The 15553-nt window shown below is 37.7% G+C and overlaps 1 protein-coding gene across 1 annotated transcript in view; it reads left to right on the forward strand.

Annotated features, from left to right (window-relative positions):
- Positions 1–3094, forward strand: part of LOC111148399 (family with sequence similarity 151 member B) — a 30597-nt gene extending 27503 nt beyond the window's left edge. The window contains exon 6 of the mRNA XM_022504916.1: positions 2743–3094. Within this exon, the coding sequence (XP_022360624.1) occupies positions 2743–2902 (160 nt within the window). The 3' untranslated portion in view covers positions 2903–3094. The remainder of the gene's footprint in view (positions 1–2742) is intronic.
- The last annotated feature ends 12459 nt before the right edge of the window (positions 3095–15553 follow it).

Here is a 15553-nt window from a genome sequence, read left to right on the forward strand (position 1 = left end):
CCTGGGTGGCTCAGTGGGTTAAGCCTCTGCCTTCGGCTCGGGTCATGATCCCAGGGTCCTGGGATCGAGACCCACATTGGGCTCTCTGCTCGGCAGGGAGTCTGCTTCCCCTCTCTCTCTGCCTGCCTCTCTGCCTACTTGTGATCTCTCTCTCTCTGTCAAATAAATTTTAAAAATCTTAAAAAAAAAAAAAAGATGTAGGTTCAGCTTCATTCTTTTACACGTGACTATCTAATTATCCTAGCACCATTTATTGAAGAGACTTTTTTTCCCATTGAGTAATCTTGGCTCCTTTGTCAAATATTAGTTGACATGTATGCTTGGCTCTTGATTCTGTTCTGTTGGTCTATTTGTCCATTTTTATGCCACTACCACACTGTTTTGATGACTATTGCTATATAGTATAATTTGAAATGAGGAAGTATGATGCCTCCTGCTTTGTTCTTCTTTATTAAGATTTCTTTGGCTATTTAGGGTCTTTTGTGGTTCCATATAAATTTTAGGAGAGTTTTTTCTACTTCTGTCAAAAATCCCATTGGAATCTTGATAGGGATTGCATTGAATCTCTTGGTAGTATTAAGATTTTAGTATTAATTTTTCTAATACATGAAGACAGAATATTTTTCCATTATTTATGTCCTCTTTGATTTCTTTCATCAGTGTCATAATTTTTGCATAAACATCTTTTACTTCGATTAAATTTATTCCCATGTCTTTTACTATTTTTGATGCTATTGTAAATGAGATCAATTTATTTCTTCTTCAGAAATTTCACTGTTAGTGTATAGAAATGCTACTGATTTTTGTAAATTAATTTTGTATCCTGCAACTTTACTGAATTCATTGATTAGATCTAACAGGTTTTTGGTTGAGTCTCTATACAAAGTCTATGTACAGAATCATGTCATCTGCAAATAGAGGCAATTTGACTTCTTTCTAATTCTTACACTTGTTATTTCTTTTTCTTGCCTCATTTCTGTAGCTAGGACTTTCAAGACTATGTTGAATAAGAGTGGTGAGAGTAAGCTCCCTAGTCTTGTTTCTGATCTTAGAAGAAGAGCTTTCATCCTATCATCATAGAGTATGTTGTTAGCTGTAGACTTGTCATAAATGGCCTTTATTGTTGAGATATGTTCCTTCTGAGCCTGATTTATTGAGTTCTTTCATGAGTGGATGTTGAATTTTGTCAGATGCTTTTTCTGCACCTACTAAAATGATCGTATGATTCTATTCTTTCATTCTATTAAATGTGATGTATAAAATTGATTTGTGTGTGTTGAACTATCTTCACATCACAGGGATAAATCCCACTTAATCATGGTGAATGATTCTTTTGTTGTGCTGCAGACTTCGGCTTGGTAGTATTTAATTGAGAATTTTTTCATCTATATTCATCAGGGATATTAACTTAACAGTTTTCTTTACTAATAGTGTCCTTTTCTGGATTCGGTATCAAGATAATGCTGGTCTTGTAAAATAAATTTGGGATTGTCTTGCTCTTCAGTTATTTGGAAGAGTTGGAGAAGAATAGGTGTTAATTCTTTATGTTTGGAAATATTCACCGAAAGCCATCTGGTTCTGGGCTTTTCTTCATTGGGAGATTTTTTAATTGTTGATTCAATTTGTTTACTAGTAGTTAATCTATCCAGATTTTTAAATTCCTTCTGATTCAGTCTTGGTAAGTCGTAAAAATATAGATTTTAAAGAAATTCTCATTTGTGTGTGTGTCTGTGTGTGTCCTCACTTGTAGCTTAATATTTCTTTTTGGTTTGCTGCTATGCAGCAAACCAAATGCTGCTGTGGAATAAAATTCCACATAAAATTCAAAGTGCATCTCTAGAATGGTATCACAATCCTCAAGGACCGGAATGTGCCAACATAGCAAGAACATATACCTTGGTTAGACTTTCTTAGTAGTAGTAGAAGAAGGACTTTGGAGATTTTTTTCCTGCATTCTGAAATGTTTATGGGGAAAATAAGTGTGGAACTACTTAGCAGCTTTGCATTTTCTTAGACTCTGATGCAATAGTTTTGTAATAGAAGTAATGTCTACTGGAAGAAATGAAAATATATAATTTAAATAACTTTAAAATTCTGAGTATATTCTTAACATCCATGATAAATCTGCATATATTATTATTGTTTTTTTAACGCCCAGAAATGGATCTAAATTTATTCTGTTTGGCATCCTTAGTGACATCCCTTGGCAGTCTTATATCTCATACAAACACCCCCAGAAGGGAGAGTGGGGCCACATGTAAGTGAATAGGAATGTTGGTAATGTCAGTGACATTTGTATCTCTTCATAGTCCCTTGCAGTCATGCCTTTCACTCTACCTAGGCTACTGAAAAAAAACCCAAATTAGAGCTGTAGGTTTTGTGTAGGGAACAAATTCTTTATTCAGCATTATAATCTCTTCAGTTTTTTTGTCCAAAATTTCGCCCATTTTCAGGGTTACCAGTCTGGGTTTCCAAAGCCATTTCACATTCCTGTAATTCAGATATAGCAGTTACCTAATTTAGATGATGGCAATGTGAATTTTTTTCTCTCTAGTCCTTTTGATGTTCATGAAGGAATGAAACAGGAACTATATGTTCCAGCACTGCTAATTAATTTTTTTGTCTGTGTGAATTTGGGTTAAAGATAAATGAGAGTAACTATTTTTAGGCTTATTGGAATTCCTTATCACTGTTTCTTATCTTTTACTTTTCAGTATAAAATTCTGTTTTATTTTAATGCAGGTACAGCCTGACTATTTGGACTGGGAAAAATGATAACTATTCCATTGAAGATTTGCTTTGCATTAGAGACCATTTTGACAAAAAACAAGTTTTCTATGATATCTTGGAACCACAAAACCATGAATTTAAACAAGCCATTGGAGTCAAAGTTAATCTCTAAGAGGATTCTTCTAAATTATTTCATGTTTTGGTTTCATAACCCTCTGCTTTGGTCTGAATTAATTACCATATAAATTATGATGATGATATGCTCTAATTCATCTAATCAAAAAACACTTAGTGCTTATTTTATTAGGCTTATATCCTTATGATACTGTATGTATTTAAAAGATTTGGAAAGAAGATTTCAGTGGGCCTGGTCTAATAATAATTTAGGACAATTATGTTTTAAACCCCTTTATAAAATGTAATTTTGATATATTGAAGGTAATTGAAAGAATTTACATGTCATAACCTATAATCACATTCCATGTGATACAGGTATAAATCACATTTTGGTTGGCCTTGCATTACAGAGATTCCACTAATTTATGGTACCTTCTTTCTTTTTTCCTGAAAAACTGGTTATTTCCGAGACTAAGGAAGAGTAAGAGGTCTTTAAAGATGTTTTAATTTTCACAGAGGTGAGCAGCTTTGTTGTAACAGAATAAAATCCATTTACTGAAAACAATATAGATTAAATTAGATGGATCTAGAATTTCCATATTGTTGAGAGCATGCTGACAACTATATATGTTTTTTTATATTCTTTGTTTCAATTATAGTATTTTATCTGTAGTAAGTACAATCCTACTGGAGAGGAGAATCTTTTTTTTTTTTTTTTTTAAAGGTTTTATTTATTTATCTGACAGACAGAGATCACAAGTAGGCAGAGAGGCAGGCAGGAGAGAGGAGGAAGTGGGCTCCCCGCTGAGCAGAGAACCCGATGCGGGGCTCGATCCCAGGACCCTGGGACCATGACCCGAGCCGAAGGCAGTGACCTAACCCACTGAGCCACCCAGGCGCCCCCTGGAGAGGAGAATCTTAATCCTAGTAACATATCATTTGATTTTCAAGTTTATCACCAGGACTACCTTAGTTCAGGCCCTTGTTTTACTGCTAGAATTTTAAAAAGTTCTTCATGACTTCATTGTTCACATTCTACTCAGAAATACGCTGAGTATTTCTGCTGAAGAAAACTTTTGTAAGCACCTCTTGCAAGATCAGAAAGCTTCAAGGGTCTCTTAAATGTCACTTTATTAAGTTTAACTCTTTCAAGATCTTTCATAATGTAGCCCACTCTAAACATTACCTCAGTGACCTTCAGTGTGGTCATCATTTCAAAAATGCCTGCAACAACAATGGTCTCTAGATCTTACTTTAACAGTTAATTTGAACTATTTGATATTGTTCACTAATTATGTCATACATGTTAGTTTTATCTGCTCAGCTAGGTTATATAAAGTCCTTCATGGTAAGTGAACATTCTTAACTGTCCTTTATAGTGTATGCCATAATCTTAAGCAAGGTATTCAGAAAAACACGTTACTTCTTTCATTATTGAAAAGAAACTTACCAATGAATGTCCTAAGATACATAATTTGTCTTTGTTTATCAACCATTTTCTCCCAGAGAATAGTAGTGTATAGAGAAAAGAGCTTGGGTTTTGAATTCAGATAGACTTCCCTTACAGCCCCACTTCTTTCCCTTGCTAGCTATAGATTTTGGGAAATATTTAACCCCATTGAGTCTTGGTTTCCTTACCTAAAAAATGGAGGGAAAATGAGGATTCTTTTGAAGAGTTGTTATGAAGATTGAGATTCATGGAATAGAGGCATCTAGCTCAATGCTTAATACACAGAAGGTACTCAACAAAGTTAGTTCCCTTCTTCTAGACCTGTCGTGTGATCATGTCCATTGTAGATAGAGAAGTAAGGGGTATAACATGAAACATTGTAGATATATATTTAAAGAAGACAATTATATTTCCACTTAAAATTTTAGCTCCACTAAATGCAGTGCTATTTATCAAATAACACCTAAAACTTCACTTTCTATGGTTGTTTGCCAAAAGCAAAAATGCAATTTTATAATTATAAAATTTTAACAATAACAACAAAGAATAACTCTTAAAATTATAGTAAAAATTAATGTTTACTTTATGAATTTTCTAAAATTACCACTCTATTATAGAGTTGAATTTATGAATGAACTGCATTTTAATGAAGTTTTAAATAAAACTAATTTGTCCAGAAGATTATTTTTGCTACTTGATTGTCTGACCCTTGATAATACACACACACATATATATTTATATATATATATATATATATATTTTTTTTTTTTTTAGAGGGAGGTAGAGGTGCAGAAGGAGAGGGAGAGAGAGAGACTTTATTTTTTTTTAAGATTTTATTTATTTATTTGACAGATCACAAGTAGGCAGAGAAGCAGGCAGAGAGAGAGGAGGAAGCAGGCTCCCTGCTGAGCAGAGTGCCTGATGCAGGGCTCCATCCCAAGACCCTGGGATCATGACCTGAGCTGAAGGCAGAGGCTTTAACCCACTGAGCCACCCAGGCACCCCAAGAGAGAGACTTTTAAGCAGGCTCTACGCCCAGTGTGGAGCCAGACACAGGGCTCAATCTCATGACCGTAAAATCACAAACTGAGATGAAATCAAGAGTCAAATGTTTAACCAACTGAGTCATCCAGGGAACACATGACCCTTGATGATATTTTTTAAAATACTAATCTTTAGGAAAAATGCTTTTATATTAAGAAATTTATCAGCTGATTATTCCTTAGGTTAAGATTTAAAGGTGTATTTTAAATCATTCTTGGGAACAAAAATATATAAGGGAATTGTAAAACGTATTCTAATGAAAAATAAATTTTTAATGGATAATCATATGGAAAAAAATAACTGATCCCTACTTCACACCATATGCAAATGATAATTGGAGGTGGATCTTGGGCCCAAATGTGAAAGATAAAACTAAAGCATTTAGAAGAGGGGTGCCTGGGTGGCTCGGTCGTTAAGCATCTGCCTTTAGCTCAGCAGGAAGCCTGCTTCTCCCTCTTCCGCTCCCCCTGCTTGTGTTTCCTCTTGCGCTGTGTCTCTCTCTGTCAAATAAATGAATAAAATCTTAAAAAAAAAAAAATTAAAGCATTTAGAAGAAAATACAGGAGAATATTTTCATGACTTGAGAGTAGGCAATAATTTCTTTTTTTAAATTTCAGCTTTATAGGAGTATAATTGACATATGAAAGTATAAGGTGTTTCCAGTTTTTCCCTATTTCCATACCCAAGGCAATGATTTAAAAAAAAAAAAATGGGGGGGGGTGCTGTGGGAAGAAGGGCAGAGGAGAGGGAAAGAGAGAATCTTAAGCAGGCTCCACATCTGGTGTGGAGCTCGACCCAGGACTCTGGATCTCACAACCCCGAGATCATGACATGAGCCAAAATCAAGAGTCTGATGCTTAACCAACTGAGCCACCCAGGTGCCCTGGCAATGATTTCCTATAACACAACACTAATCATAAAAGAAAAAAATTGATTAATGGGTTTTATCAAAATTCAACTCCTCTCATCAAAAGACACCATTAACATATATTTGACAAAGGGTTCATACTCAGAATCTATGGAGAACTCCTATAAACTGATTTTTAAAAAGAAGCTAAACAGGGGCACCTGGGTGGCTCAGTGGGTTAAGCCTCTGCCTTCGGCTCAGGTCATGGTCTCAGGGTCCTGGGATCGAGCCCCGCATCGGGCTCTCTGCTCAGCGGGGAGCCTGCTTCCCTTCCTCTCTCTCTATCTCTGCCTGCCTCTCTGCCTACTTGTGATCTCGCTCTGTGAAATAAATAAATAAAATCTTTAAAAAAAAAAAAAAAAAAAGAAGCTAAACAACCCAGACAAAAATAGGCAAAAGAACAGATACTTCATAACTTGGTTAATAAATAATAATGATATAAAGGTCTTAATGTGTAAGAATGCAGTACAATAATATATAAACACTGAGAATCTACATTTATTAATATGAAAAGGTATTATATTGCAGGCAGCAAAACAAATACCTGGTATCATACTATTTATGTAAAATTTTATGTCTTTATATGCATTTGTATACATAGAAAAATATTTGGGAAGAAGTTCCCAGACACAAAACAAGTATAACCTATTTTTCCCCTCCAGGTTCTCAAGTCTAATATATTGGTGTTGAAAACTGATAGCATCCAAGGGCTATTTCCCAAGCCTGGCAGAGTAATCCTGGTCCTAGAAGAGACTTTGCTATGAGATCCAATTTTTCAAAAAAATCAGCTGTATAAAGTACAGTAGTTTATGGCCCTATAAAATTGATGTAACTATATTTAGTCAGATATGTACTCCTCTATCGAGGGGGGAGATTGCTAAAAATTATTCAGAACAGGTTGTTTATTTGCTTGTTTGTTGGAGTTAGGGTCTTAGATTTTTTTCCTTCTAATTATAAAAAATAATTACCCAGTGAATATATAAAAAATGCCCTATCTCTGTCCTTGAAATTTAAGATATGAGCTTGCCTAGTAGGAGCCTACATTCTGCTAATAATCATAAATTCATGAATCAAGGCAAAGAAAATAGTTGAATGATAGAAGGATGAAGACAGTAGTACTAAAGAACTGTTTTTATCTAGAAAATGGGAGTATAATGAATGAATGAAACCATGAAGTTCTGATAACCACTTGGAAGAAGGGGGGCAGGATCGAGGAGTTCTTGGGACTTCAGCAGCAGGAGCTCAGGGTCTTTGTTCTAGTGTCTGGTGTTCCCCATCAGTGTCATTCTTTTACTCATGACTGTGACTGCTCCTCTCTCTTCTTTGTACCTACCATCCAGGGACTGTAATTTGTCTAGTCATTTGTGTCTTCAGGGCTCACTGGGGAAGTACTGCGGGAGGGAAGGGGACAGGCACTTAATGGATGTCTGATGTGCCGAGGTTGATAATTCAGATAATTCAGAAATGATTTCTTTAAGAAGGATCTTACAGTCTAGGTGGGGGAGAGAGACCCATAAACAGTAAGTTGGATATTTGCCATAATCCCTGTGATGGAGCTATGCACCAGGTTGCAGTGACAGCATTTTGTTCAGATTAAGAGAAAACACGTAAATTGTATCTTGAATGATGAGTAAGATTCACCGGGTAGACCCAGAGGAGGAAGGGCCTTTCAGACAGAGACACAGGAGCAAAGGAACTCTAATTGCGAAAGAAACTGATCTGACCTGTTCAGAAAGTATATGGAGGCACCCTGCTATGAGGCTGGGCATTTATGCAGGGACCAGATTGATTTTCTCAGCCAAGCAATTTGCTTCTTTTCTTGTAGGTCCTAGGAATCATTGCACCATTTTAAGTAGGGGAGCCTTATTATCAGTAAGGGGAGCCTTATTATCAGTATGAGTTAGAAATGTGTTTACAATGCATGAGAAGGAGATTTGGAATTCTAGGAGTGAAAGTGAAACGCTGAGAGGTAAGGTGATAGCAAAAGGGAATGGAAATGCTCAAGAAGCAGAGGAAAGAGGTTATGAAGGAAGAATTTGTAAGACTTTTTAAACCAGTTGAATGGAGATTATGGGAGAGAGGCAGCGGTCTACTATATGTGTTTTTCACTTGGGTAACGAAGGGTCAGGTGCTGTTACTAACCCAAACAGAGTAGACAGAGGCCTATATTTCTCGTGGAGCTATATTTCTCAGTGATTTGTTGATACTGCTCCTTTATACCAACTTGGAAAGAAAACTCAAAATCCCATCTGCCTGCCCCTTAACTCACTTACCTCTTACTCTAACTTTAGGAAGGTTGCTCTTCTTTATTTATTTATTTATTTTTAAAAAAAAATTTTTAAGATCCTATTTATTTATTTGACAGAGAGAGAGATCACAAGTAGGCAGAGAGAGAGGAGGAAGCAGGCTCCCCGCTGAGCAGAGAGCCCGATGCGGGGCTCGATCCCAGGACCCCGGGATCATGACCCAAGCTGAAGGCAGAGGCTTTAACCCACTGAGCCACCCAGGTGTCCCACTCTTCTTTATTTAATTCGACCAGTTTCTTAAAGACCCCCTCCCCCCAAGTAATTGCTACTTTACTATGTATTTTAATTATTCCATAATTTTAAATAAGAAAACTATTTTTGTAGTCCCACCATCAGTGAAGAAAGAAAACAGCCAAGACTTGAAAGGGGCTCACTTGGCCTCCTACCCTCTAGGGAGGTTCTTGTTTCTGTGTTTCTGCCCAGTAAGGGGACCAGTCTGACTAAATCTGGTGGCTGAGCACTTCTGGGTTTGCTTGCTATTACAGAATGTTCATGAATGCTGGTCATTACCTCTTTCTTCTTTATCTTTTCCTTGGGATGAAGGAATGTAATAAGAGTTCAGAAAATTTAACTGAAATATTGACTGTGAGAGTCTGTTGCTACTTTGTGAATTCAAGAGCTAAACAAAAACTCTGGATTAAAGTAGAAAGGCATGACCTTTTCACAGAGCCTGTTGAGCTCAGCGCCTAAACCAGGGTTACTTTGAGGAGTCTTTTGTAACTTCCCCAGGCAGCCCTGTGGGCTTTCTCCTGAGGCACCTCCTCTGCTAGGGTATAATTATTCTACAGGCTTGTGTTTTGTTCTCATCTGTGTTGTTTTAGAGGAAGAAACTATTCATTTTAATATGATGTCTGGTCAGAATAGCCCCTTAACAAATGGGATGGATGGATGAATGGATTGATGGACGGGTGGATAGATGGTAGACACAAAACCTCAGTAATTATTGTGACCAGCTGTTCTTACCGTATGGCTGACAAACCCCTCAGTCCCCCTGAGATGCTTTTAGGAGATTCATGAGGTCAGAACCATTTGTGAAATTGTTATTATTCACAAATAATAGCATTTGCCTGTTTCATGTAGATATTTACACTGATATTAGAAAAATATCAGTGTAGGTTATATTGTTGATGCCTTAGTATAAATCAAGTTCATGGCATCAACTGATAATCATATTCTTCACTGCCACCACTCACATTAAAAAGGAAAAAAAAAGAGAAGTATCATCACCGATTCAGCAAAAATTATTAATTTTTGATGCTGAGTCAAGATAAACATCCCTGAGTTAAGATCTTGGGGCACCCTCTTACACTGTTAGTGGGAATGCAAGCTGGTACAGCCACTCTGGAAAACAGTATAGAGGTTCCTCTAGACATTAAAAATAGAGATACCCTATGACCCAGCAATTGCACTTTGAGGGATTTACCCCAAAGATACAGATATAGTGAAAAGAAAGGGCATATGCACCCCAATGTTCATAGCAGCAATGACCACCTATAGCCAAACCACTGAAGGAGCTGAACAGATAAACAGATAAAGATGTGGTTCATATATACAGTGGAATATTACTCAGCCATCAGAAAGGATGAATACCCACTATTTGCATCGACATAGATGGAACTGGAGGGGATTATGCTAAGTGAAATAAGTCAAGCAGAGAAAGACAATTATCTTATGGTTTCATTCATATGTGGGATATAAGGAATAGCGCAGAGAACCATAGGCTAGAGAGGGAAAAGTGAATGGGAAGAAATCAGACAGGGAGACAAACCATGAGAGACTCTGGACTCTGGGAACCAAATTGAGGGTTTCAGAAGGGAAGGGGTTGGGGGGAAGGGGAAACTGGTTACTGGATATTAAGGAGGGCACATGTGGTGATGAGCACTGGGTGTTATGTACAACTAGTGAATCATTGAACACTACATCAAAAATTAATGATGGCTGGAGGCGCCTGGGTGGCTCAGTGGGTTAAAGCCTCTACCTTCAGCTTAGGTCACAATCCCAGAGTCCAGGGGTCGAGCCCTGCATCGGACTCTCTGTTTAGCAGGGAGCTTAATTCCCCCACACCCCCTCTGCCTGCCTTTCTGCCTACTTGTGATCTCTGTCTGTCAAATGAATAAATAAAATCTTAAAAAAAAAAAAACAACTAATGATGGCTGGCTGGCTAATTGAACATAATAATAATAAAAAAATTAATTTAAAAAAGATCTTGGGGCACCTGTCTGGCTCAGTTGGTAAAGCATGTGACTCTTGGTCTTAGGGGTTGTAAGTTTGAGACCCACATTGAGTGTAGAGATTACTTGAAAATAAACTCTTAAGGGGGTGTCTGGGTGGCTCAGGTGGTTAAGCAGCTGCCTTTGGCTCAGTTCCTGATCCCGTGGTCCTGGGGTCAAGTCCTGTGTCAGGCTCCCTGTGGGGAGTCTGCTTGTCCCTCTCTCTCTGCCCCTTCCCCTGCTCATGCTCTCATTCACTCTCTCTCTTTCAAATAAATAAATAAAATCCTAAAAAAATTTTTTTTTGAATCTTAAAAAAAAAGATTAACATCTTGACTCTTTAATAGTCAGGGTGATGAATTGGAAGGTAAATACAGAACAGTTCGCTGTATACTGAAATTCAATGGTAGTCCTAAAGAAAAGCACTCGTTGCAAGCAGAACTAGTCATTTTTTTTCGTGGAAAAAATATTTACTTGAAAGAATTGACAGACTAGTTATTTCATCTTGGGTATTTGGCAAATATTTTCTCAAAAATGAACAAAATGAGTTTGCCACTTCAAGGAAAACAACTGACAGTATCTGTTGCCAATGACAGAACCTAAACTTTTATAATGAAAAATTAGAATTTGAATAAAGTTGAATCAATCATTGTGATTGATTCCCATTGCTTGAGGACTTTTTTCTGATATCAATGCTAATATTAATAAAATGTGCCAACATTTGGAAGATCTACATAACTTAAAAGAGTCTTTATTTTCCAAATAACTAATGCATGATATTACAGAACAGTGCATGAGTAAGGAATCCTTCAAATTACAGGACAAAACAGTGAAATTTAGTGTAATAGAATATGGAAATTCATTGATATTGTTTCAGATTCCACATTACAGCTAACCTTTGAAGAAACTACCACTTACCTGTTTGAGTATAGTATCAAAAAGACTATCCATAATTATCTGAAAAGCCTATTATTTCTTCCTTTTCCATTTACGTATCTGTGTGAAACCATATTTTCTTTATATGCTTCAATTAAAACAACATATTACAACAGACTGAATGCAGAAACAGGAGAATCCAGTTGTTTCCTACTAAGCCAAACATTAAAGAGATTTGCAAAAACATAAACCAATACCACTTTTTTCACTAAATGTATTTTGGATAATATAGTTACTTTTCATAAAATATTTATGCTAACATGTATTGGGTTTGTGAAGTTTTCCAGGTTTAAATTTTTTTTTAAAGATTTTTAAAAAAATTTATTTGACAGAGACACACAGAGAGAGGGAACACAAGCAAGAGGAGTGGAAGGGGAAGGAGCAGGCTTCCTACAGAGTAGGGACCCGGATTTGGAGCTTGATCCCAGGACCCTGGGATCATGACCTGAGCCAAAGGCAGATGCTTAATGACTAAACCACCCAAGCGCCCCTCCGGGTTTGAATTTTTTTTAAACATGTATTTATTTGAGAGAGAGAACACGCTAGGGGGAGGCAGAGGGAGAGAATCTCAGGCAGTCTCCACGTTGAGCACAGAGCCCATATATGGGGTTCGATCCTGGGACCCTGAGATCATGACCTGAGCTGAAACCAAGAGATGGACACTTAACCTACTGAGACACCCAGGCACCCCTTTCCAGGTTTAATTTTTAATGTAGCAAACACTGAGATATGTAACCTGGATTTTTTTTTTTTAAAGCCCTTAGGCACCTCAGTTTTTAAGAATGTAAAGATCCTGAGGCTCTAAGGTTTGAAAGCCAAGGTCTCCAGATGTTTTAAGTGTTCAGAATATATGGATAAAAAGCTAATACCACTTCTGCTTTAATCATCCTAAAATCAAGGCATTAAAAAATAATAATAAAATAAAGCCATTGTTTCTTTAACTATAAAATGTGTCATTTACATATATTTAATGTATTTGAAATTTAAATACATTTGTGTCTAAATATATTTAATTCTTGAAAAGTAGTTTTATTTTTTTTTTTAAATTTTTTTAAGATTTTATTTTAATTATTTGTCAGAGAGAGAGAGGGAGAGAGAGCAAGCACAGGCAGACAGAATGGCAGGCAGAGGCAGAGGGAGAAGCAGGCTCCCTGATGAGCAAGGAGCCCGATGTGGGACTCGATCCCAGGACGCTGGGATCATGACCTGAGCCGAAGGCAGCTGCTTAACCAACTGAGCCACCCAGGCGTCCCTGTTTTTTTTAATTTTTTTAAAGATTTTATTTATTTATTGAACAGAGAGAGAGAGAGAGAGATCACAAGTAGGCAGAGAGGCAGGCAGAGAGAGAGGGGGAAGAAGGCTCCCCGATGAGCAGAGAGCCCGATGCAGGGCTTGATCCCAGGACCCTGGGATCATGACCTGAGCCGAAGGCAGAGGCTTAACTCACTAATCCACCTAGGCGCCCCAGTTTTATTGGTTTTTAAATTGAACAAAATACATATGGATGGTTTTTAAAAATTCAAACAGTACAAAGATACATTTTAAATTCTTTTTGAGTTAAAGGGATGTATAAGGGACACCTGAGTGGCTCAGTCAGTTAAGTGTCTGCCTTCAGCTCAGGTCATGATCCCAGGGTCCTGGGATGGAGCCCCGCATCAGGCTTCCTGCTCCGAGGGGAGCCTGCTTCTCCCTCTTCCTCTCCCTCTGCCTCCTGCTCCCCCTACTTCGACTCTCTCTCCTCTCAAATATATAAATAAAAAATCTTTTAAAAAAGGGGTCCTTTGGAAATTTGTAGGGGAAAGAATATAATTATAACCATTGTTTTACCAATTTATCAAATAATCTTTTCAGTTTTCCCAAATTCCTTATCCACACATTTATGGTAATGATAAGAAGAATAAAATTTCAGAGTGTATACTCTATACATATATACATTATACCCAATAATGCCAGGCACCTTTCTAAAATGCCTCAATGACAATGATGATATACTGATGAAAAACTGTCTCCCGGGGCACCGGATGGCTCAGTCAGCTAAGCAGGGTCCTTGCTGAGCAGGGAGCCGGATGTGGGTTTCAGTCCCAGGACCCAGAGATCATAACCTGAGTTGAAGGCAGTTGCTTAACGGACTAAGACACCCAGGCACCCAGTAACTGATTTTCAAAACCTAAATGTAGCTTACTCATGATCATTACACTTTGACCGAGTATTCCAGTTAACTGAAAGTCTTATAAATTGTTTTTGTTGCTATTTGTTGTGTTAGCTACTCCTGCCAGATTTTCCTTTCCTGACCTTCCCTTTAAGACTTGTAGACATTCAGAGTGCCTGGGTGGCTCAGTAGTAGTAGTAGTTGTCTGCCTTCGGCTCAGATCATGATCCCAGGGTTCTGGGACCAAGCCCCACATTGGGCTTCCCACTTGGCAGGAAGCCTGCTTCTCCCTCTCCCACTTCCGCTGCTTGTATCCCCTCTCTCATTGTCTCTCTCTCTGTGTCAAATAAATAAATAAAATCTTAAAAAAAAAAAAAACAAAAACAACTTGTAGACATTCAGCGGGGCCTGGCAGGCTTAGTCAGGGGTAGTGTGTTCAAGCCCCATACTGGGTGCAGAAATTACTTACATACATACATACACTTTTAAAAAAAGAATTATAGACATTCAAAGAACGTACACAAGAAGTTAAGATGTCACCTTGGAAAGGCCAATGGAAAGCTCCACTAAATCTAGTGGATTTATCATGGTCCATGTTCTGACCCTCTTGGCGACTTGGAAATCACTTAAAAATGTGACTTAGATCTAAGGAATATTGGCATTAAACAAGGTTATGTAAACTAAAACATTATTTTATTAAGAATTATGACTTCCAAGAAGACTGTGCCTTCTTGTTTGAAAATGTAGGTTTTATTATTATTCACATATGTTGAGGCCAACAAGAGACAGTTACATTGAAAATACCATTTGTAACTCGCAGTTGTCAAGAGAAGGCAGGGATACCACGTCACACAGGGCCAGTATGGGGAAGCACCAGGGTCTGACTGGAGATAGAGTGTGAGGGAAAACTGGGCCAAGACCCTTTATTATAGTTTCTGTAGGAAAGAATGGGTGAGGCAAGGTAATCAGGTTTAGGATTGGCTAGTTTGAATAATTTCAGTGGTTTCTGGGGTGTGGGAGCTGTCACTGGTTGTTTGGTACCTGACCCTGCAGTGACTAGGATGGGGGGTAGTGGCCCTAAGAAGGTCTGTGAGAGCCTGATAAAGGAGTTGGTTGGTTGGAGTATGGACTCTGAGTTGGCTGGTTTGCACATGAAAGATGCATTCTGGGCCAAGTTGTTTTCTATCCCTAGGAATTAGCTAACCCTGGGAGGGGTGGTCCCTCTAGTGTTAGCAAGGCCCCCAAATATCAAAGCATCAGCACATACCAAAACAAAACAAAACAACCCAACAACAACAAAAAACCCAGAAAACAAAACCAACAACAACAAAAAATCCATGATTAATACAGTTGTCATCACCCTGACAGTTCATTCCTTCCTTTAAACAAGCTATATGGAAATCAAGTTATTAGAAGGCTACATAGTATTTAATCAGAATAAGTGTAGTTAATCATTTGAGATTTTAAAAGGTCCAGGTACTGGATAACTGATGGATACATCTCTACCAAAGAATATGCTAGGCAGGTGTTCATCACCTTCCCTGGCACTGCTTGGATGGGACACTGTCAGCAATTGTCTCTGTAACTAGGACTGCCCTATGTCCTCCCTAGGAGGACACAGTGAATCAGTATTAGCTGTACTCTGTGGAAATCCTAGCCACAAATAACTAAGAATTGTACCTGTAAAACTAATGAATGAAGGAT

The sequence above is a fragment of the Enhydra lutris genome, unplaced genomic scaffold (genome assembly GCF_002288905.1).
Source record: "Enhydra lutris kenyoni isolate GAN:26980312 unplaced genomic scaffold, ASM228890v2 scaffoldscaffold19, whole genome shotgun sequence".
NCBI classification, from domain to species: domain Eukaryota; kingdom Metazoa; phylum Chordata; class Mammalia; order Carnivora; family Mustelidae; genus Enhydra; species Enhydra lutris.